At 44.1% G+C, this 24,666-nt stretch overlaps 1 protein-coding gene across 2 annotated transcripts in view; it reads right to left on the bottom strand.

Annotated features, from left to right (window-relative positions):
* The window catches only part of KIF16B (kinesin family member 16B), a 1,953,564-nt gene that overhangs the window by 660,567 nt on the left and 1,268,331 nt on the right, over positions 1–24,666 (bottom strand). For both annotated transcript variants that reach the window (XM_069234094.1, XM_069234093.1), the window contains exon 21: positions 20,398–20,506. In XM_069234094.1, the coding sequence (XP_069090195.1) occupies positions 20,398–20,506 (109 nt within the window). The remainder of the gene's footprint in view (positions 1–20,397; positions 20,507–24,666) is intronic.

The following is a 24,666-nucleotide window of genomic DNA, read 5'->3' as shown; positions in this document are numbered from 1 at the left end:
ACAATACATTAAAATTAATAAGGTATTTACAGAAAAACAAAACTGAAAATGTTAAAACTTTTTCTATATTTGATTGTATATTAAACAAAATATTTCAATATTCATGCATTTGTTTTCGTATATTGTGTTGAGGTGGTCCCCGGGTTGCAATTACGACTCACTGTGTCCTCGGATTTTAGTAATGATTTAGTGAGAGTCCACAGACATCTAAACATTAAGAACAGTTGGTCTATTGTTCCTGTGGCAAAATTGGGAACACCTACAGCTTTGAGAGTCTCTAACACATTCTTCATCCGTCTCCATTCCCTCATCTGCAAAGAGAACAGAGCCTGAAAAGGCAGATTCATTTTTTTTGGGGCATCAGGCTTTAGAGAAATTAGATGATGCTATGAAGCAAGTTTGAGAGAAATTCCATGGCAGAAATTAGTCGCCGCTAGATCCAACACATCAATGGCCACACTGATCACTTCATTGGAAATAAGCTGTCCTTTTTTAGCAAGTCAAGGAAATCTTGACTCCTGTCTTTTGGTAAGTCATCCACGAAGTTATTTAAAGATTCCCACATATCCCTATCATATCTGCAATGAAGCGCAGAGTAATTTGCTGTTTTATGGTCAATAGCAGCAGAACCTCAGACTTTTCTGCCCACTGCAGCCATCTTTATTTCTCTTTCTTCCAGAAGGGACTGATTTTTCTGGAGCTGTAGCGTGTTTCTTGTGGACTGCAGAGACTATGACAGAATCAGGCTTAAGTTATTGCCTTATCAAAAATTGGATCTAGATTAGAAGCCTAACATTTTTTTAAGAAATCATGGCGCTGCAGACTCTAAGGTAGCTGGAGTCATAAAATATTTCCTCTGCCAATTCTGTGAAGCCTGTAACCAAAGGGAAAACAGGTCTTAGCGAGGCCCTTGGTTGTAAAGTCTCCCTAATGACACTGAATTTTGCAGAACTTCAATGTGAATGTTTAGTTTTGCTGCACCTATGATGAGAACATCTTGAAAAGTCAAGATATAATCTACTGGAGAAGCACATTGTGGAGATGCTGGGGGAGAAGTTGGAGTTTATGACATACCTGTGTCATATCCAGAGGCGCTCAAAGATGTAGAAGGTGTTCTTCAACGATTGCGCCTTTCAGATGCGTAGCCCTGGAGGGGAGGTCCCTTCTGTAGTCCTCTGATCCAATGGCAGAGATTTTCCTTGTGGTGATTTTGCAGTCATAGGAGTGAAAACGCTGTGTGGTATTGGAGTATCATGGATTGATGTCAAGTTTGAAGGCTGAAGAGGAACTAGCAAAGTGTCTTCTGTCAGACTGACCAGTCTTGGTGTTTTTTTGGAAAAACTGTCTCTTCCAAGGTGACAACTGCATCGGAATGTACTGAGGAAACTGAATAAACTGACACTAGGGAATGCCTCAGTGTCGATCTAAGAGTCAACAGAAGTAAAAGAAACATTACTGGTGTCAAGATAAGATGATGTAGCTATGTTGACAAATGTGCTATAGAGTGTTAAGCTGTTACCACTGCTGAGTGTATCGACATCGGTTTGTGATGCACCAGCATTAAATCTTGTTCACTGACTGGTGTTGTTGCAGGAGATGTTCTTGACGTCAAAGGCACTGATGGCAATGACAATCGTACAACAGAAACAGTGGTCGGTACATGACAACGAACATGTCAGTGCTGATAGCCTCGACACTGACTGATGCTCCAGTAGAAGGCCTATTTTTTTTATTTTTTTTACAATAATTGTGATAGTGCTTATGGAATTTCTACTCTATGGATCCTTTCATGGGAGGAAACTGGAACAGTAGATGGGCCCCCTCTTTCTGGGGGCCTCCCCTTTTACAATCTGCTTTTTATTTTTCTCATCCATCCTGAGTTCATCACAATTCCCTCTTCGATGAACTCCCTCTCTGGCCTTGAGGGCTCTCTTTGGCATTTTGTGAGGAAAAGGACATTCTTTGACAGTACAGGATGGAGGTAAGTAGACTACACACAAGGCATGAAAGCTGCTGGCTCTCTTAAGGTTACAGTGTATGTTGAGTGCAGCTGATGCATTTTAGACAAGACAGGCACATTTCCTTTAATTTTTATTGCAGTTTGAGCGAAGCTTTAGGTTGGCTTAGTATTATGTGACGAATTTGTATGCTAAATTCTTGAAAATATAATACTACTTTTGAAATTTCAAAAGAATATTACTTCTGACAATAACAGATTTTGGGCTACTGGAGTGCCTCCCCTTTGCATGTTTACTATTATGAATTATTGAGGGGCTTTTTGGCAGCTGAACCTCAGGGTTTTGGCATCCACGTTGATTTGACATAATTTGTGGACTGGTGAGGTGAGGTGTTTCCATTACTGCCATCCTCTACTAAATATATTTTAAAAGACATATAAGTAGCTTGGTTATGTAATTTGTACTAGTGCTTGCTGCTCTTGTAGGCAGAGCTGTAGAGAGCCAAAACCAGTGCTCTACACCTGACATGAAGAACAGATACACTGCTTGCAAATTATATCCCATCTCTACAATTCCAGCTATTTATATTTTATTTGAAAGGGCCAATTTGGCAATACTGCTGCATCTGTACTACAAAACAGGAAAGAAACAATTTTCTGCCACTTATTTCTGTGCATAACTAACTCCATTATCATATTCATTATCTGGGGACTTGAGAATCATTAAGTTCCCAACCAGTTCTACAAGTGAATCAAGTAAAGGGAAGCTCTATCAACAGAATAAAAAGGTATGAAGAGAGGGGTTTCCCTTTTTTTGTTCACTTTACACATTGAAAATTGCTCTGCGAACCACCCAATATTATTCTCCTCCTGCTACTGGACTTGCATGTAGCAAGTGATCAAAGCTCTGAAACAGATGCCTAATCACATCTGGTACAGCCCCATGTATGAGAATAGCCATTAAATCAAGTCAAATGCTTCTTCCTAATCCAACAACACTATGGTCAGTGGCTTTTCAATGTAATTGACCAGTGCTGCTAAATTATAAATACTTTGTAGATTTGGCACAGTGGATCATTGGGCATAAGCCCACTTTTGTCAAGGAGGTCAAGTCAGGTTTTTTACCTTCACCAACCTACTTGCCAAAATGTGTGCTAGAATCTTTCCCATGAACGCTTTTGGCTTATATGGGAGAACAGCCTGACAGATCACAACTATGTTGTCCTGTCTCAAGTCAGGAGGAATTAAAACTTTTGCTTACTTTCATCGTTGCATCAACGTATGTCTATTCATGCTCTTCAAATACTCTGGCAGTTATTCACCGAACCCTTCAGGTTTGCCATTCTGCCCATTTTTTTAATCAATTGCTCAAACTCTGAATGTCAGATTCTAAGTACCAATTTGCCTCAAAGTCCCTTTCTCAATGAATGTGTCATCTTGGTCTAGTAATTAAAAAACATTTAGCAGCTAGTTTCTGTGAGGTTTGGGTCACTATCTGCTAATTGCAGTACACAAGTGTTAGTGATCAGAAATAGCCCTGGGTAAAAGCAAATTGCCCTTCACAGTGTATCTATTATACAACAGAAAGAAGTCTTTTAATCACAAACAGGAGGAGCAAGTATTTTGTATTTACATCATTTGTTAAATAAATATTATCAGTTAATTTTAAGTTACAGTGTATTCTCGTTATTTATTTGAGATGCAATTGACATTAGTTGGAATCGGAATGATTGACAAATGTACATTAATTAGAATAAAAAAGCAAACTTTTGGTATTGGGTAGCGCAGATCACACTTATTAAGTTAATAATATTTCTGATAGAGAGGTTTTGAGCCCAACGGATACCTAACCTCTGGGTGCATATGAGGCCTTACAGGTTTTACCTACATGTTTGCTAGTACCTGTCCCCAAATCCATGAACCAGGCAGCTAATCTAGTAAGCATATTAGGGTGTGTATGCTAAATCTTTCCCTGTAATGTCTTCCTATGTTCTGGTTATAGATTACCTGGATGTATTTAAATATGGCACAGCCATATGATGTGATAAAAATGTGCCTCTTGCATGCCACATTCGTGGCAGCATCAAGGAGTCTCTTGGTATATAGTTTTAATTTGTTTGGGGGTTCAATTTGTTCTATGTAGTATGTCATATTGTAAATAGTTAATTCTTCTATTTCATAACACCCCGAGTGTACGTGCCAGCACTGGCTTCCATGTTTCTCCTAAATTCTTACATATATAATTTAATTCAAGCTTCTTTCTGAGATGCTCAGGCTTCCTATTTGTGCCTTATATTACTCTAAATAATCTGGTTATATCTTTTCTTTTACTCTGCCCCATTTCTAGTACTACTAGTAGTACTTTGGTTCAGTCGTACCCTATACATTAGTATAATTTTCTAAATCTACCTCTTTCCATTTAGGTAATTCTCCCTTTATTACTTGATGAACATTAGGCACATCCCTCTTGATGTGGTTTATTGCATTTTTGGTTTCTATTTTCAGTTTCCTGTTGCATCTATCCCAAAAATATATTGCTGCATCAGATAAAATATTTGTTTTCTTGAGTTTATATTTTGCATCTATTGGGTATGTGATCAATTTCCCTATTTGTGTGCTGTAAGGCGTATGTAGCCTCTACTCTGCAGCAAAAGCTAATCATCCACCAAGCCATTACAGTTGCCCTGCAAAGTAGTAATTTTGGAAGTTTGGAAGTCCAATTCCTTCCTCATCTGACAGAAAGTGAAGTTTGTTTATTGCCACTCTTCGCCTATCCGATCTCTATATTAGTGTGATTAACATGCTATCCAAATCTCTAATCCATTTGTTTGGAATTTGTACAATAAGTTTGGTATACAAAATTACAGGGAAGGGTAGTAAAATGAATATCTTTACCAGTGTGATTCATCCTATCCCTGATAGTGGCAGAGAGACCCAAAATTTGATTTGCCCTTTCAGTGCCGCAGTTGCTTTTATTTTATTCCCTTTCATCACATGTGGGAGCGCGGGGGAGGGGGGTTGGGGTGTTGATAAACTAGTACTCCAAGTTACTAAAATACTTTTCTCCAATTATAGTGTTTCACATTCACTAGGGGCAGAGGTGTCCTTTCAGTTTTCTCTTACTGGGTATATACATTACTTTTTCCAGTTAACTGAGAGACCAGAGAATTTGGTTAAATATTGTATTATGTCCTGGGGGACTGCTAATCTTTTTTCACACTATATGTTTATAGTAAAATGGGATCTGCGAATAGTGATAAGTATGAGTTTGTTCTGAGATTGTCTTATTTATTGTATCCTCCTTCGGTCACACTGTTTTTGCCAGTGTTATTTATTTAACTAAGGCAATGATTAGTGGTGATAATGGACACCTTTGTTGTGTCCCTCTTTGAAATGGCTAACTTTCTGATACCACGTGATCTGTTTTCACTTTGGCTGATGGTTCACTGTACAATAGCACCACCTAGTTAATCAATTTTTATAATATTCGTAATTAAAGAAAGAGTTGTCTAATATCCAAAGTACTGCAACAAACCCTTTTTCAAAATCAATAAATACTACTGCTGGTCTACCTGTTGTTACTGATGTCAGATCAAAAACATAAGACAAAGTTACTTACCTTCAGTAACGCTTTTTCTGGTGGATACTTGATCAACTTGCAGATTCCTCACCTTTTGGATATCCCAGGTGTCAGTCTGGATCAGGAAACTCTTCAATAGCTCTCCCATGCCTTTAGTGGGTGCCAGCTGCACCTCAGTGCCTCACGCAATGCCTCATGATGTCACTAGAGTCATAAAGCACCCATGATGAGATGATGTCAGTTATCTGCTATTCTTTTTAACATGCCCCAGAGGAGACTGGATGATAGTAACATCCATAAAGTGGTTGTCGTTTTCTACAGTTTATTGAAATCACATCAAGTGAACATGTGGCATAACCAACCACACAACAGGGAGGTGGGTGAGTCGGTGAGGAATCTGCAGGTAGATATAGTATCCACCAAAAAAGAGTGTTACCGAAGGTCATAAACTTTTTCTGTTGATGGATAATTCTACCTGCAGATTCCTCAACTTTTGAATAGATTCTCCAAGTAGTCTCCCCACCAGGAGGCGGGTGCATGGGCAGTTTTATAAAAAAAAAATATCTTAAAGCACTCAGCAAGCAAAGTGACCTTCCCTCCTCACGTCAGAGTCCATAAAATAATACTTTGCAAAGATACGGAGGGACGTCCAGGTTGTCACTTTGCAAATGTCTGCAACTGGCACACCTCTCGAAAGAGCAGAAGTGTATGATTTGGCTCTGGTGGAATGATCTCAAATATCTTTTTTGGTGGCTCCTTGCATGCCATGGCGTAGCAGATATTGAAACACAGAATTACCTGTATTGACAATGTCCTTTAATGCACTGCCTCGCCCTTCATCTTTATAACTTATTACACGAAGAGCTGGTTGTCCAGTCTGAATTCACGGTTCAGTCCGCGTAGATGCTGACAGCTCACTTGGGAGTTCAAGACGGTGAAATCTTTCCTCCTCCTCCGTTGGATGTGGAAGAGGGTAGAACACTTGAGAGGGGTAATGGACTGGGCTAAGTGGAAGAGGGTAATTCCTTTCGCAGGTAGAGAGATGTTGTGCTCAACAGTAGCCTGTCTGGGGAAAAAAAGAGGTAAATGGATAACGCTTGTAATACAGTATCTTGTATAGAAGAATTAATAGCGATCAGAAAGACGGTCTCAAAAATGAGTAACCTTAAAGGGAAACTGTGCAACAGTTCAAACTAGGAACACATAAGGAATGTGAAAACAAGGCTGAGGTCCCAGTGAGGCATATTGAATGGAGTAGAGAGAAACTGTTAGTGAGCCCTTTTGACTACCCGATAACAATGGGCGACAAAGAGGGACCGCTGGTCAGGTAAAAATTAAAGGGCTAATAAAGACATTAAGTCACCTTTAAAAGTATCCAGCACACAACCCTGTTGGGCCAGCAAGAGGGTGAAATGTAGAATGTCAAATAAACCGGCCTAAGGAGGATCTTTGGAGTTTTTCACCTGCCTGAATCAACTGTTCTGGTGAATTCTCTTTGTGAGCATTATATAATATCCACCACTTCAGGGTGCAGGTTGGCCTGTTCAATCTCTAGGCATGCAGATGTAGGATCTGGAAGCTGGGATGTGGAACCTACCTCTGTGACTGAGAGAGGAGGTAATACCTTGTGAGGGAGACCGGAAGGAGGGCATAGTGAGTGGTCCAGTGAAACTAGACCACCAATGCTCCCTGCATCGGATACTGGACGGCACACAATTTCAGGCACTGTGTTCTTGTGAGTGGCAAAAAGGTCTATTTGAGGAGTTCCCTAAAGCTGGAAAATGCTGTGCCCCACCTCCAGATGAAGTTGCCACTTGTCGGCAACATGACCCTGACTGAGACTGTCAGCTCACAAGATGAGCAGTCCAGCAAGGTGATTTGCTTCTAAGCAAATCTGATGGTGCTGAAACCAGGGCCAGAGTTGCACAGCTTCTTCATAGAGCAGTTGTGACCATACTCTCCCTTGTTTGTTAATGTACCACATCGCAGTTATGCTTTCTGGAAAGATCTGGACTGCCTGACCATGAATGGAAGGGAGGAAGGCCTTGATGTGCCATATCTGGTCCTCTGCAGACCAGAGGCCTCTGATCTCTAATTTCTCCAGTTGAGCTCACCACCTTATGGTAGAGGCATTAATGATCACTATTGTCAATTAAAAGAGAGGGTGAAATTGCTTTACTTTGTGTAAGACTGCTGTCCACAATCCTCCAATGTAGATCTGCTGCAGTGTTGCTGATGATTTTGATACAGCTTTGGAGATCTCCACTGTGTTGGACCCACTGCCTGTGGAGGCACCACTGGAGGGCCCTCATGGGTCATGGTGCTTAGGTGACCAACAGAATGCAGGAGGCTAGTAGACCGAGCAGGCATAAGACTGTCAGGGATGGAATGATCATTCCTCTCTGAAACATGAGAATCATAGCTTGAATATCTTGAACACCTTGGAGGGAACGCTTGAATCAATGTGGTGTCCAGTAATGTCCCTACAAACAGGATGCCCTGAGGGGGTACAAGGTGAAATATGGGCTTGCTGATCAAAAAGCTCAGCTCGAACAACAACACAGTTGTTGCCTTCCAGTAGAGAGACAATCTCTGGAGTGGTGGCTTGATGAACCAGTATTCTAGGTAAGGGAATACTGGGATTTCTGCCTTTTTGAGATGGGCAGTAACCATCACCTTTGTGAAGACTCTAGGAGTGGAAGTGATGCCAACCGGAAGAACCACAAGCTGGTAGTGCTAGGACCCAGCGTGGAGCAAAGAATATTCCTGTGTGACTGCAGGTCGACAGACCACATCCATTCTTCTGCTTACAGTGCAAGTAGAACCTGTGCCAGGGACAGCATCTGAACTTTTCCATTTTGAGGAACCAATTCAGCATCCTGAGCTCCAGGTTCAAATGGAGACTGCTGTCCTTTTTCAGTACCAGCAGTACCAGGAGTAGTTTCCTTAACCATGTTCCTACTATGGAAACAACTCCACTGTGCTGTTGAGGACCAAGGACTGAACCTTTTGTGGCAGGGTGTGAAAGATGGGAAGGGGGGAGAGCTGTTGGAAGAGTCGGTCATACCCCCTTCTCCACAATTTATTACACCCAAAGTTCTGAAGCTATGACCCTCCAAACTTGTAGAAAGGAGAATATCCATCCTCTAATGGCCTGTGTTTGTTTGAGTAAGGCAGAGGAAGAAGAGGAGGAGTTAGGGAGCGGTATAGCTTGTGTTTGACCCTTGTCTCGTCCTCTATACCATTTGTAGAGGGGGTTTGTTTGCCTGCTGTTGTTAAGCTGCAAAGTGTTGACACCTCAAAATGAAAGCCCCTGCTTAAGCGACAAAACTTCTGAAACTGATGGTAGTCTCTAGGTTGAGCTTGGAGACCAAGAGATCTGGCCATGCCTTTACTGCTCTTAGACCGCTCCAATGCAGAGTCTGCACTGGCACTGAAGAGCTGTGGCCATTGAACCAAAGTCTATTACCCCTGGTGAAAGGCTAAATTTCTTAACTAGACATGACGTCAAAGGAGATGAAGTCTCCATAGCTCTTACCACTGAATCTGCAGTATCTAGGCCCAACTGTATCACCTGCTTTGTGGAGGCCTGAAGATCTTCGATCAGCTCGTCTCGGAAGTGTGTTCGCAGGTCATCTGAAAGAGTGGGGATGACTGCCTGTGCCCAACTTAACAGGACATGCAAACATCTACTCAGAAGGGTTGTAGCATTTATAGATCTGAGAGCCATACACTATGCGGAAAGCATTTTCTTTTCAAATTGCTCCAGCTTCTTTGATTTCCTGTTAGCTGGAGCAGAGTCAGAGGAGGCCGGTGCCATTTTAGAGGAACACAAAGACTACACCATTAAACTCTACAGAGATAGGTTGTCTGATATGAAGCTGGGATCTTCCCAGGGTGGCTTATATCGCTGGGCAATCGGTCTGGACATGACAGTAGAGGTTGCTGGTTTCTCACATGTCAGTATGACCTCCGTCAGCACCTCACTTAATGGAAGTAAGGGTTCTGCTGTTTGGGAGGAGAGGGCAGAACCTCAGTCAGAATGTTGGATGTGACCTTTGTGCAAGAGAGCTGCAGGTCTAACATGTTGACAGCCCTCCAGATTACTGTGTTCTAGGAAGTCACACCTGGTGGAGGAAGGCCCTTCTGTGACAAACGTTCCCCCTCTGATGAGGTATGAAGCCCACTGGCATCCTTCAATCCCACAAAGTCTGGATCCAATGAGACGTCCCTTTTATCATCTGCACTGGGTCGTCTTAAGAGTCTGTTTCCCCAAAGAAACACCTACCTTCTTATGGAGATAGTGGCACCAGAGTTTTCAACATTGTGTGGAGTACCTGGGGTGTCGTTTAGCGGGCTTGTGATGTCGTCGGCAGCACTGGCGAGATGTTGGTGTCCTGCTCAGAGGGCGAAGAAAGCTGGATGACCAAAGAAGATAGCTCTGCTCTCAACGCCGACCCCACTGACATAGTTAGAGTCAGGGTTAAATTCGCTGATGACATTAGGCAACGACAGGAACTGTGTCAAGAATGCTGAATGGTAGGACATCAGCAAACCTCCTAACGAGTAGATCATCAAACCCATAGGACCAGCCAGCACATCAGATGTGATCAAGGCACTGCTGAAAACAGTGAACATCATGTTCAGAAAGGTAGATTTATCTGCCCCAGGTCCTGGAAACTCTGGGTACAGCTGAGATGGCTTCGGCCTTGGAGATGGCACCACAGGCTGTTAAGTGCCCGAAACTGCCACCAGTAGCGATGGAACTACAGGTGCTGGATCTTCTGGTTGTTATCCCACTGGTTCTTGATCCGATGCCAGGTGAGGGCAAAGGTCTTGGCAATTTACTTTGACATACAGTGGTGACATTTGGTATCTTCTCTTTTTCTTGTGCTTCTTTTGAGAGGATTTTGATGACGATGGTGACTTGTGTCTTCAACCTCGGTCAAGACTTGTGGCAACGGCGTCAGTCTTCTCTCACTCTGGCCATGAACATCTTAGCCTCCTGATCCTTGAGCGCTTTGGGGTGCATCTTTCTACACAAAACATTGGTGCTGGTGTTGCAGTCAAATCCTAGACACCACAGGCAGACGTTACGAAGGCCTGTACATCTGTCCATCACTGTTACAACAAACTTTGAATCTTGACCGCTTGGGTGGTGACATTTCAATGGAAAACTGCACCTAAATGGGATTTATGAAGATTAATTGTCAACACCCCTGATGATATAAGACCCTGGAATGCATCAATACCATGGAAAAAGAGAACTGACACCATCACGCTGAGAGTAGCCCTACATGGCTCCAGTGATGCACAAGGCTTTGTGTGTGGTGCTGAGGTGAAGCTGGCGCCCCCCGCCCACGCCCCTACCTGTCATGGAAGAGCTACTGAAGAATTCACAGATCCAGACTGGCACCTGGGATAGCTAAAAGGTGAGGAACCTGCAATACATTTAGGAAAGTATTACAGTCTGGCACAAATCCACTCTGGTCCACATAAATTGAGCTAGGGTATAATTGTATTAATTTATTTGCTATAACCTTACTAAACATTTTATAACTTACATGTAGCAGTAAGAGTAGCCTATATGTTCCCTTTTTTCCTTCTTTTAATACTAGTTTGAGGAGGGATGTTATTAATTATTCTTTTGTAGTAATGAGCCCTTTCCATACAATGCTGTGTACAAATCCAATAATGTAGGTGCTAACATGGCTACATATACTGCATACAATTCTGTAGGTAGCCAGGCACCCCAGGAGTTTTAACTCTGGGTAATTCTTTAAAGGCCTTTTTTATTTCTTCGACCATGAGCAGGATCTCAAATAACTATTCGTTCATTTGTAGGAGGTGATATATGAGCCCTCTCTAGAAACTGTAGAATTTCATAGTCATTATCTTCTTTCTCATCTGTGTAGAGCTTGACATAACATGTGTAAAACATTTGGTTTATTGTCTGTGGTGTATTCTAGAAAATGGAACATGTCTCATCCCATATTTCAACAGCCAGGCCAACAGTCTACCAGGTTTGCACCCTTCATTGTGTATTTTGGTCATATATGTTCGGTAGTCTAAGCAAAAGGCCATCTCTAGTGATTAATGACTTCAGTCTGTCTACATTTCCCACATTCTGCATTTCATCTTCCATTTGCGACTATTGCCTCTAACATTTTCCTGGCTTCATAGGTGGTTTTGATGCATATCCTTCTATTTGCCACCTAAAAAGCCTCTAACTTTATCACAAAGTTGGAGGCCATTCTTGTGTTCTGTGTAAAGTACCTTTTTATTTCTTCTCAAATCATGTTTTTGAATACTGGGTAACAGGCGGAGCAAAGCCTTCCGGTGAAATGAGAATCATTTTTTGTCAGGCCTCTTTCCAAGTCAAACAGCCCTACACCTTTGCTTAAATTAATGTATTCAGTTTGGTGTGAGACATGCTCCCGCTGGTAATCCCACCCTCAATCACTCTTGAAAACTCTTTAGTAACACGGAATTTTTGATTTGAGCATCTAAAAATCAATCCCTGAAAATGTTTTTCTCAGCACGTTTAGGAGCGGTCTGTTCCAAACAGTCTAAATTTTCCAAAATTCTCGAATATTTCCTTCTGCTATGTCAAATCTGAAGTGACTGCCATTATTAAAAGTAAAGTAAATTGAAGGAAAAATTCAATTCTAATAAGGACTATTCTCTCTCGATATATATATATATATATATATATATATATATATATATATATTTATATCTTACTTATTTTAACTTATTTTACATGTAAGAGCAGATAAAAGAACAAGTTACTTACCTTCGGTAACAAGGTATCTGGTAGAGACTCTATCTACCTTAGAATTCCCTTGCGTCAGCTTTGAATCCGGAATTTTTCTGCTGAGCAGTACCCTGCGCGCGCTGTCGGATGGCATCGTTCGGATCCGCATGCGTCGACCAGCTCCATGTGCGTCGTCAGCATCATTGGAGCCGTCTATGACGTCACGGTTGTCTATATAGATGCCGCCTCGGCGCACGTAACCAACAGTTATGGATTTTATCTCTTTATTTGACTGTTTGAAATAAAAATTCTTACATGCCTTTAAGAAAGGTAAAAATGCCAAAATCATATATATATATGTATCCGCAGAGCGGGGATGCTTGGGTGGGTGTAAGGAATCTGCAGCTAGATAGAGTCTCTAACAGATACCTCTTTACCGAAGGTAAGTAACTTGTCCATCTGATAGAGACTTCTAGCTGCAGCTTCCTTACCTTAGAATAGATACCCAAGCTATAACCCATGGAGGTACACCACGTGCTAACGCAGTGGTAGCAGCTTTCCCCCAGTAGAGTGAGCTCTCAAGCCCATAGGAGGCATCTTCTTTGCCAAAGCGTAGCAGATCTTTATACAGAGAACGACCCAGCGCGAAATGGATCGTTTCTGTACTGCCCGACCCTTATTTGCACCAACGTACCCCACTAAGAGTTGGTCGTCCACCTAGAACTCTTTAGTGCGATCAAGATAGAACGATAACACTTTTTGGGTCCAGCTGAGGGAGACGCTCCTCTTCCTTAGAGGGATGCGGTGGTGAAAGAAGGTGGGCAGGGTGATATTTTGACCCAGATGGAAAAGGGCCACCACCTTGGGGAGTAAAGAGGCACGAGTTCTGAGAACCACTTTTTTAGGAAAGACTGTGAGATACGGAGGTTTTTATGATAAAGCCTGTAGCTCACTCACTCTTCTGGCAGATGTAATTGCCACCAAAAAGGCGGTCTTAATAGTGAGCAGCAGAAGAGGACAGTTATTTAAGGGCTCAAAGGGAGTACACATAACGAAAGTAAGAACCAGATTAAGGTCCCACTGGGGCATAACAAAAGGCACAGGTGGGAACAAATGCACAAGCCCTCTCAAAAATCTCTGTACTATAGGTGGTTTAAACAAAGATGGTTGATCAGGCAACTGAAGAAAGGCCGATAACCCTGCAAGATAGCCCTTGAGGGTCCCTAAGGAGGAACCCTGTTGGGCGAGAGATAATATAAACAAAAGGATATTAGACAGAGAAGAAGAAAGAGGATCAATAGACCTCTCTGTACAATCTGAAACAAAACGTATCAAACGGCAGGGAAGATCGACTTAGTAGAGGGACGCCTGGCTGCCGGAATGACATCACAGACCTCGGGAGGGAGGTCATAAACCATCAACTGTCGCAGCTCAATCTCCACGCATGAAGGCGCAGAGTTGACAGGTTCAGGTGGAGAACCTTCCCCTGTTGCTGCGACAGAAGATCCTCCCGAAAAGGCAGCCTGATTGGAGGAACGATGCTCATTTTGAGAAGCTCTGGATACCAAACTCTCCATGCCCAATCCGGAGCCACTAGGATTAATTGGGCCCGATCGTTTTTTATTTTCTTGAGAACTCTGGGCAGAAGTGGTATAGGCGGAAAGGCGTATAGGACGCCTGAACTCCACTCGGGACGAAAAGCATCGCCTAGCGATAGCCCCCTTGGAAACTCCAACGTGCAAAACTGCTGACATTGCGCGTTCTCTACGGAGGCAAACAGATCTAACCAAGGCTCTCCCCTCTGTTGAAAGAGTCCTTGCGTCCCCTCCGGATGGAGACACCATTCATGATCCTCTAAGCATTTTAGGCTGAGCTCGTCTGCCCTGGCCGTCAGAGAACCTGCCAGGTGTTGAACCACCATGGTCATGCCCTGCTGTTCCAGCCATGTCCAGAGACGGAAAGCCTCTTGACAAAGGGTCCACGACCCCACACCGCCCTGCTTGTTGCAGTACCACATTGCGGTAATGTTGTCCATGAACACCTGCACTACCTTCCCTTTCACAACAGGAAGAAATGCTTTCAATGCTAGTCGGATCGCCCGAAGCTCCAGCAAGTTGATGTGGAGGCCAGATTCCGCTGGAGACCACTGACCTCTGACCTCCACCTCTCCCAGATGGCCGCCCCATCCCAGAAGTGACGCATCTGTCACTACTGTGAGATCTGATTGGGGAAGGGAGAGGAGTCTGCCTTTGACCCAATCGCAGTTCACTAACCACCACTGCAGATCCTTTGCAGTCCCCTTCGAGATCTGAACCACGTCTGTCAGATTTCCCTGATGCTGTGCCCATTGGAACTCCAAGTCCCACTGCAGAGCCCTCATGCGCCATCTGGTATGCTTGACCAATAGGATGCAGGAAGCCATAAGTCCCAACAGCCTCAGAGTCTGTCTCACCGAAATCCAGGATAGAGGCCGAAACATCGGTATCATAACCTGAATATCCTGGACCCGCTGTTCGGAAGGAAAGGCCCGATACTGCACAGTGTCCAGAACAGCTCCGATGAAAGGGAGCTTCTGAAAGGGAGTCAGGTATGACTTCGGGACATTTATAGTGAACCCCAGCGAATGCAGGAGGCCCACCGTCGTCTGGAGGTGGGTGACGAGAGCCTGGGGCGTAGGAGCTTTCAGCAGCCAATCGTCTAGGTAGGGGAAGACTGAAATCCCTGACCTGCGCAGATGAGCTGCCACCACCGCCATCACCTTTGTGAACACCCGAGGGGCACTGGTGAGACCGAAAGAAAGCACAGTAAACTGAAAGTGCTTGTGGCCCACCTTGAACCGCAGGTAACGCCTGTGGGCTTGCAGGATAGGAATATGGAAATACGCGTCCTGCAAATCCAACGCTACCTTCCAGTCTCCTTGGTCTAGGGAAGGCAAAACCTGAGCAAGAGTGAGCATCTTGAATTTCTCCTTCTTGAGGAAGAGATTGACATCCCTTAAATCCAAGACAGGGTGAAGGCCTTTGTTCTTTTTGGGAATCCGAAAGTAGCAGGAATAACAACCACTGCCTACTTTTGATATCAGGACTCTTTCTATGGCTCCCTTGGCCAAGAGAGCCGTAACTTCCCCATGGAGCAAAACCAGATGGTCCTCCATCAGCCATTCTTTTGTCGGAGGGATAGAAGGATGGAAAGACTGGAAGGAAAGGGAGTACCCCTTCCGTATGATCTGCGGGACCCACTTGTCCGTTGTGATGGAAAGCCAGTGAGGGAGATAACAATGAATCCTCCCTCCAACTGGACGGACGTGATCCTGCAGAACCATACTAGGAGGGCTAGGGTGCATTGGAGGAGGGCTGTGTGGTGGCCGACCTCTGGCCAGACCCTCTGGATCTGATGGTACCACAACCACGTCCTCTTTCGGGATGTTGAGAAGCTGGAGGATGGTGGCTAAACTGTGGCTGGCGTGGTACCACGCCCCTTCCGAAGCCTCCAAAGGGGCGAAAGACAGACTGCTATCGAGCTGGTGCTGAAAGGCCCAAGGATCTGGTCATAGCTCGAGAATCCTTGAACCTCTCAAGCACGGAGTCTGCCTTTTCGCCAAAAGGCGAGAGCCATCAAAGGGCATGTCCATCAAGCTTGACTGGACAGCCCCTGAGAAACCAGTTGAACGTAGCCAGGCGTGGCGACGTAGGGCCACTGACGATGAAATCGCTCTGCCCAGCAAGTTGGTCGTGTCCAAACCACACCTGATCGTAAACTTGGCTGCATCCCTCCCATCCTTGACAGCCTGGGTGAGTGTGTCCCGGACGCCCTCCGGGACCTGGGGCATCACCTGTGCCACCGTATCCCATAAAGTATAGGAATAACGGCCCAATAGGCAAGAGGTGTTTACGGACCTCAATGCCAGGTTGGTGGAAGAAAACATCTTCTTCCCAAGCTGGTCCAGCCAGCTATCCGGGGGAGCGGAAGGGAAGGCACCATGGGAAGTAGAGGCTTGGACAACCAAGCTCTCAGGAGTGGGGTGTTGAGTCAGGAAACTAGGGTCGCTCGGAGCGGGTCTATGGCGGTGGCCGACCGTCCTATCAACAGGAGCCCCTGTGCTGGGTCTGGACCATGTACCCAGAAGGACATCTGTAAGAGCCTCATTGAAGGGCAACATCAGCTCTGATGTTGTCACCCCCGGTTGAAGCACTTCTGTCAGGATAATCGTCCTGACTGGCACCGTAGGCAAATCTAGGTCCAAGACCTCAGCTGCCCTACGCACCACCATAGCAAATGAAGCACCCTCCTCCATAGCCACATTAGGAGGAGAGAGCATACCAGCATCTGGAGACGTGTCCAGTCCACTGGCCTCCCCTAGATCCTCATACCACCTGCTGCAAGCCACATTCTAAAGGGTTCTCAGACCCCTCCCATTCCTCTCCTGCATCTGGCTGATCTAAATAATTCTCAGACAATGATCTGGGCCGAATTAGCTCAGTCGAAGTCAGAGTCGACGTTGTTCCGGCTGTGAGGGACCGGCGCCGGTCCGGATCCGATATCGGATCCTGGGGTCCCCAACGGTGCAGAGGCCGAAGCTGCCAACGTCGAATCCTAAGGGGCCCCTGCTGACCCCGAAGACCCATCCAAGGGTGCAGCCCGCTCAAAAACGAGACGCATGGCCTCGTAAAATTCTTTAATCTGAGCGGGAAGACGCGGCCGATGGGCGTGGCGAAGTCGAAGTCCGCTTGGACTTCTTCTTCTTCTTGTGTCTCTTACCTTCAGATGACCTCGAATGCGAGGAAGAGGACTTGGGGCTCTGGGAGCGGTGCCGTGATCTTCTCCTACTGCGGGACCGTGACCTCTGTGGAGTCGCGCCGACCGAGGACGTATGTCGGGCCGCAAGAAGCTTGAGGGATCTCTCCCTCAAGGCCTTCGGAGCCATGGCCCGATAGTCGGAGCACGAAGTGGAGTCGTGGTCCTTCTCCAGGCACCAAAGACAAACATGGTTCGGGTCCGTCACCGACATGGTGCAATGACACACACCACACGGCTTGAACCCTGTCTTTCTTGAAGACATGACTTCAAACAGTCAAAAAAGCCTTGACAAACCGTCGAAGAAGGGTAGCTCTTTCCGGAACTGCGCTTAACCGACGGGGAAGGAAAAGAACTGACGTACGCGCGTCAAGACGGCGTCTATACAGACAACCATGACATCATAGATGGCTCCAACGATGCTGGCGTCGCACGCTGAGCTGGTCGACGCACGCGGATCCGAACTACGCCACCTGATGGTGCGCGCAGGGTACTGCTCAGCAGAAAAATTCTGGATTCAAAGCTGACGCCAGGGAATTCTAAGGTAAGGAAGCTGCAGCAAGAAGTCTTTATCAGATTTACCATGTTTGTATGTATTTGTAATCACAGAACAAAACGGAAGCACATCTTCTGATTTGCTCCACTTCTTGTCATTCATTTTCTACAACTTCACAGCGGTTTAGATTAAAAGCATGGGGAGTGTAAAAACACACAATTTAGTCCCCCCATGTAGTCTAGCTAGTGAATTAATCAAAACCACGACATCCCATACTTCTCACATCTTTTTTGCAGAGGACACATCTATATTCTTTTTTCCCCTAAATGAGGGCCTATGTAGATATTTGTTTTAACTAAATAATCATCTTCCTGACAGTGCTTCAGTGTGATCGTATCAGAGTATCACCAGTGGGCATTGAAATAAGGCTGGCCTGCTGTGAAAGACTAATTTTCCACTACTTTAAACCTGCAACTTTCACATGGACACTAACACTCATTGTTCCTGGATATCTTTGAAGTGAACTACTATAGAAGTTCAATAATCATGTGTGTTTAACAAACCTGGGATAAAAAAATACTGTGGCATATTGCTTGGTACGTGCATAGAGTGAATACTGGTTTTCAAGTGCAACTGTGTATTGTTTTGAATACTTGTAGCAACTTCGTTTTGTTCCAAAAGCAAGCACATAGAAATACTAATGACATGAAAGAAGAATAAAAACTAGATGAACAAAGACAGAAATATGAAAAAATACAACATGCTGGACTTGGCCCTTTGTTCAGCGTCATCCCCAAACGTTTTGCCTTAACCCTACTGGTTTCTGAATCTGTTTTTGTTGGATTTTAGGACTCTGCACTCTTTACTACTGCTAACCAGTGCTAAAGTTCTTGTGCACTCTCCTTTAAACATGGTAGAATTGGCTTACACCCAATTGGCACATTTAATTTACTTCTAGGTCCCTAGAAAAGCGGTACTACATATATCCCGGCCCTGCAGCACTCATTGTTCCACTCACTCAATTAGCCCTTTAAACCAACTCATTCCTATTGAGACAAAGGAAAGATAGGGGCTGGCAGGATGGACACTCTGAGTGAGAGGGAGAAGGTGTCACCTTTCACACTTGCATATAACAAAGGTTTTGACTGAGCACTCACAAAGGAGTTGTAACTACTCTTTTGTGACCCCAGACAAGCTAAGGCCAGGATAGGAAGGAAGGGGATGACTGACACCTCAGGTGAGGAAACTTCTAGAAGTTTCTTCCACTTCAAAGAGGGCACCAGGTATAGGTGTTGGACCTCAGACCCCAACTCTTCAGTACACTTCCGAACCTGTGGACTCTGTCAGGAAGAAGGATTGTTGTGCTGGTGAAAGCTTCTCTGAAGGAGTGCTGCTCTGCGGAGCTACCCTGCTGCTCTCTTGCATGGATGAGAAGGACTGGACCAGCATCCCTAAACCCTGGACCCCAGTGTGACTTCAACAGCTAGTTGGCTGGCCTCCTGACCAGAAGTCCCAGGGACATAACAGGCTTCCAAAAACCTTGAACTCAGCACCTGGACGTTGCCATCTGTGAGCCTTATTCTGCCAAGTTCTGTCACTCCAGTCCCATACTATTGGAAGTGGGCCTAAAGGTGCTCTGCCAGACCATCTGTGGCAGAACCAATGCATCGCATCTGCTGTGCAGCACATACCCAAGCAGAACTGACGCATTGCATTTGCTGCGTGAAATCTCACGTGCAAAGATTTTGCTTCACCCTTCCAGCCCTAACCTCATTGGTACTACTGCGGCATGACACATACGGGACACAGGCCCTCGCATCTCAACCTTCTTATCGATGGCAGCCTTGACGATGATGGATGACCTTGCTTTGCAAGCCTGCATATTTTTTGGAACTGACCGATGCAAGGCGCATCCTCAACGCAGGATTTCGCATCACAAGCACCTCAGCGACTGCCTGCTAGATAACGACCCAGGAAGTTGCATCACAGCCTCTAGGTCCTCTGACTTGACACTGCATAATGCATCTCTGAACAGGACCTTGCATCATATCCTCAACACAGGACTCTGCTCCTCTTCCCAACTACCATTTAAGGTACCCTTGTTCAGCAGGTCTATATGAGTCCCTGTAGCTCTTCAGATGGGCCCATTAACCACTTTGGTCAGCCTGAACTTGTAACTTATTACTGGTCCAACGCGACCAGATACCCACAGTTGGTGGTTTGTGCTATACAGAGTTATATTCATTTAAATCTTTAAAACTGCATATCGCCAGTTCTATTGGTTGGATTTTTAGCATTTTGGTCTTCGTTTATTTGTTAAAAGTTAGTTTATTTTTCTAACTTGGTGTGTGATTTTTTTCCTGTGGTTTGTTTTCACTTTATTACAGTTTGAAGTGATGCATAAATACTTTACATATTGACTCTAAGATAAGCCTGACTGCTCTGTGCCAAGCTAACACACAGCTGAGCACAGGTTAATTTGGGGTTTGTTAGTGTATCACCCTGAAAGGGGTTGTGGTTCTTGCTTGAGTAGGGATTCACCCATCCCCCCTCAAATGGTAACCCAATTTTGTACACAATAAAACAAGAAGTCAATATTACCAAACTGTCTAGCCTTCTTTGTGTTTACTCCTCATGATCACCTTCCCTCTCCAAGCAAAACAATAATTTTTTTACCTAAACTAATGAACATTTCTACAAACTGGGCTAAGATCAGTCTGCTGATGTAACACAGACTAGGAAATGCCCATGGTCTCCAAGACAAAACATATGCTTACCAATACAAGTTCAAGAGCAAATATATTCCTTCTCACCTTTAGAGACTGTGTAAAGTGGGCCGTAGATGAACTCATATTTTCATCAGACGGATGATGAAGATTCTGAAGTCGTCGTTGTACTTCTTCTTCTATGTACGCATTTACTCTGAAAATAATGGAAAGCTACAATCAGATTCATGAATATGAAATGTTTATGAATAATAGGCATCACTAATCAACACCGGATGCACTTAACTGTATTTTGCCTTAAATCACGATAATGCACACTAAAGTGGTCGAGGCTCAAAGCATACACGACTGGCTTAGAAGGATAAGCACTAAACATACTCAAGCTGTTATTACTGCATTTTTGATCTACACATCCCATGGAATGACAATAATGATCCTGCCACTTGATCTGACTTCACAAGCGCTATAATCCAAAATGACATCTTGCCATCCACTCTGTGCCACCTGTTCGAGCAATATCATAAAATGAAGTTCAAGAAATGTGAAAGAATACCCAGCAGCATGGTTGGAGCTGGCCCTCTAAGCAGAGTCACCCCAGATTTTTGTGTTCCTTTGCTGAACCTGTTTTTGTTGCCTTTTAGTACACTGTGCACTTTTTGACAGCTAACCACTGATAAAGTACTTGGGCTCTCGCCCTAAAATATGGTAAAAAATGGCATACTCTTAACTGGACTATTCAATTTACTTGTAAGTCCTTAATATAGGGTACTACATGTAACTAGGGACTATAAATTAAATACTACTATTAGGCAACAGCACTCATTATGCCACCCAATAAAGAGCACTGTAAAACCTGTCTCAAACTTGCCACTGCAGCCTGTGGTGCAGTTTTAAACTGCCATTTCGATCTAGCAAAATAAACCTTTTTCCAGGCCTTAAACCTTCCTTTTTAATACCTGTAAGTGACCCCTAAGGTAGAATCTAAAGGCGCATAGATCAGGGTGCATGGTATTTAAAGAGTGGCTAAGGAGTAGAACAAGTGTATTTAAGTTTTATATGTCCCTTAAGTGAAAAACCCCTAAAGTCGATTTTTCACAGTTGCAAGGCTAGCTCTCCTATACAGAAACAGTGGGATACCTTATTACATGTAATGAATGCTAGCTTCATTTTGGGGACGAGACGGATATATGATGCTTAAAATAAATTGCAATTTAAAATCTGCTTTGCTTGTAAAGTCAGATTGAAAGTTACAATTGTAGCAAGCATTGGCAAGGTCAGTAAGTCCGGTTGTCCACCTGCCTTTTGGCAATTCTTGTATTGTCATGGTTTATGCAAAACTTCACTGTTCTGGAACCTTGGTCAATCAAAAAAATTGCTTTTTGGTTTAAAGAAAAATACACAATACAATAGTAGTCCCTGGTGTTGAACAGAACTACTTTGTGTGTGAATAAAAGGGAAGGATGCCGTAACTCCTAGTAAAGTCAGCCAGTGACTTGAAATGAGCTTGATCAGTGCTTGAGTGGGTTGGAGAAAAACGTGAATGACACAATCAATGACAAATGGGTAAAATGAAGCTAAAAATCCCTATAAGTAACTATGCCAGGCACATTTTTAATAAAATCAAAAGGTCTTAGCTAACACAGACCTAAAAAAGATGATTATTTTGCCACTGGCTGTCAGCCTCAAGAAAGAAGAAAATAAAAAAAGACAAAAGGAAAGACTGCCCTGATTACACTTCAAAGGACCCTGCCTGCCACACACACACACCAGGCTTGCCCTTGCCATCCCACACAGTCCAAGCCAAGGGGAAGATCTGACCAGAACCAGTTTAGGGGGTAGATCAGGAAATTCCCCATCACAAAGGTTGGCACCAGGTATTAAAATGGGACCTTTACAACATCTCATCAGACCACTTCGTGACTTGTGAATCATTCAGAAGGACTGTCCTGTTGTCTGAGGAAGATGGAATACCCTGCTAATTGAGGAAGGAAGAGAGACTTGACCTGCTTACGTGAACCCATTTCACCCAGAGTAACTCCAAGGGTCAGCTGGCTGACCACTTGCATGAGCTACACAGACAAAAAAAGCTTCTAGATGCCTCCCTACAACTGCCCAGCTCACCAACATCAACTCAACCTGCCCGAGCCCTGCTGCTGGCTTCTGCTGAGGGAGTCCTAGTCCCCCAAGAGATGTCCCGATGACCTGGACCCTTGGCTAGAATCAGTGTGAACTCCTCCTTTGGGGCTCAGTTGGCCTGCCTTACAGGGGTGACTTATAATATCAAAAGGGAAGGTTTGGGCTTTGCCATTATTTTAAATGCCAAAGTCGAGTTGGCAGTTTAAAACTGCTCAGCCAGCCAGCAATGGGGCGGGGAGTTATGCTTTTATTTTGTTGCACACGTACTGGCACAATAAGGGCTGCGGTCCATGAGGAACACATTAACTTACAGGCCCTGGGCACCATACACTAGGGACTGATAAGTAAGTAAACGTAGGTCAATTGTGGGTAAACCAATTAGACATATACCTTTTAAAGAGTCAGGGCACTGGGGTTGGCAGGACTGACTGTACATAAGAGTCAAAAAACCAGCAGCATCAGTCCAAAAACTTAGGAGTGATCACAAAAAAAATAAGCATTTCCTTACACATAGACACTTACAATCAATTATTTTTAGCACTAAGGGCCAGATGTATCAAGAATGCCTTTTGCGAGTCGGAAATAGAGATTTTTAAGAAATCCCTATTTCTGATTCGCAAAATGCAAGGTATCACATTAGTGATTCGGTAATAGCGATTTCTTAAAAATCGCAAATGCTAATACCGTATCGCAAATTGCAATACCGGCCCCATTCGCACCTATGAGCCTGTAGGCCCATATTTGCAAATGTTTTGCATTTCCAAAATTGCGATTTCTCAACAAGAAATCGCAATTTTGGAAATGCAAAACCCCAGGGTGCTGGGGGCCTAAGGCCCCCTCTGCTGCACCCCAAAAAGTTTTTTTAGGACATGTAAGGTGCACACATGCCAAAAGGGCATGTGTGCTTTACATGTACATTTTAAAAATGCATTTTAAAATCATTTTTAAAATTTGCACATGGTTACCACCAAGTTCAACTTGGTAGTAAATAGCGATTCCTTATTTCCTAATTCGCATTCAGGAATTGCTTCTTACATGTTCGTAAGAAATCGCTAATAAGGAATCCTTATTTGCGATTTCTTATTTAGAGAGTCGCAATTTGCGACCCTCTAAACAGGGTCGCAATTTTAAGGAATCGCTATTTTAGAGATTCCTTAAAATTGCTTTCAGAATGCCTTTGATACATTCTGAAATGGCTTTTTGCATTCGCAAATGGGCATTCGCACCGTTTGCGAATGCAAAAAGCTTTGATACATCTGGCCCTAAAACCTAACCGTTAGGTTAGGGTTTCTTTTCTCCAGACCTGAAGAACCGCCTTTGACCTTTGCTGGCCTACCATGTCCTTAAATAGGTTGACTGATTGGTGGAACCAAGAGTTCAATACTATGGTCCTCATTTTGATGACTGCGGGATACCCCGCCGTCAACTGCGCCGATGTAAGACCGCCAGCACGGCGAAGCCCCCACCGGCCCTATAATGAGTGTTTCCGCCCGCCAGCCCAGCGGGAGACAGGGCCTTTACTTTGACGCCGGCTCCAAATGGAGCCTGCGCCAATGTGGCAGTGCGGCGGGTGCACTTGATTTCTACAAGTCCTTGTTACTGGGCAATCTAGAAAACCACCCGGTTTTTCTAGAAAACATATCATTCTGGGCTGACAATTAAGCAGCCAGTAGTCTGCCCGATTTATTGCCTGGTGAATAATGTAGTTTTTGGGTGAAAAACCAACTATATTCCTCTTCAGCTTTGACCAGCATCCTTGCCTGTTTTCCCAAGGCAACAAGCTGGCATCAGAGTTTGCTGGACAGTATAAGCTTAAGTGCTTACTGTTGGAGGCTGGCCTGGCTTATAGTGGGTACCTGATGGTACTTACACCTTGTGCCAGGTCCAGTTATCCCTTATTAGCATATTAGTAGTGTTCTAGCAGCTTAGGCTGATAGAGGTAGCTATAGCAGAGCAGCTTAGGTTGAACTAGGAGACATGCAAAGCTCCTACTATACCACTTATATCATATAGCACTATATCATAAGAATCACAATACTGAGAGTTACTAAAAATAAAGGTACTTTATTTCAGTGACAATGTGCCAAAAATATCTCAGAGGATATACTCCCTTGGGAGGTAAGTAAAATACAAAAAATATACACACAAACCAAAATCAGGTAAGTAAACAGTTAGAAAAGTAGTGCAAACACTGCAGAATACAATAGGATGCAATAGGCC

Source organism: Pleurodeles waltl, chromosome 5, assembly GCF_031143425.1.
Source record: "Pleurodeles waltl isolate 20211129_DDA chromosome 5, aPleWal1.hap1.20221129, whole genome shotgun sequence".
NCBI lineage: Eukaryota > Metazoa > Chordata > Amphibia > Caudata > Salamandridae > Pleurodeles > Pleurodeles waltl.
Note: the sequence above shows the minus strand (reverse complement) of the source record. Positions and strands in the feature narration are given on the sequence as shown.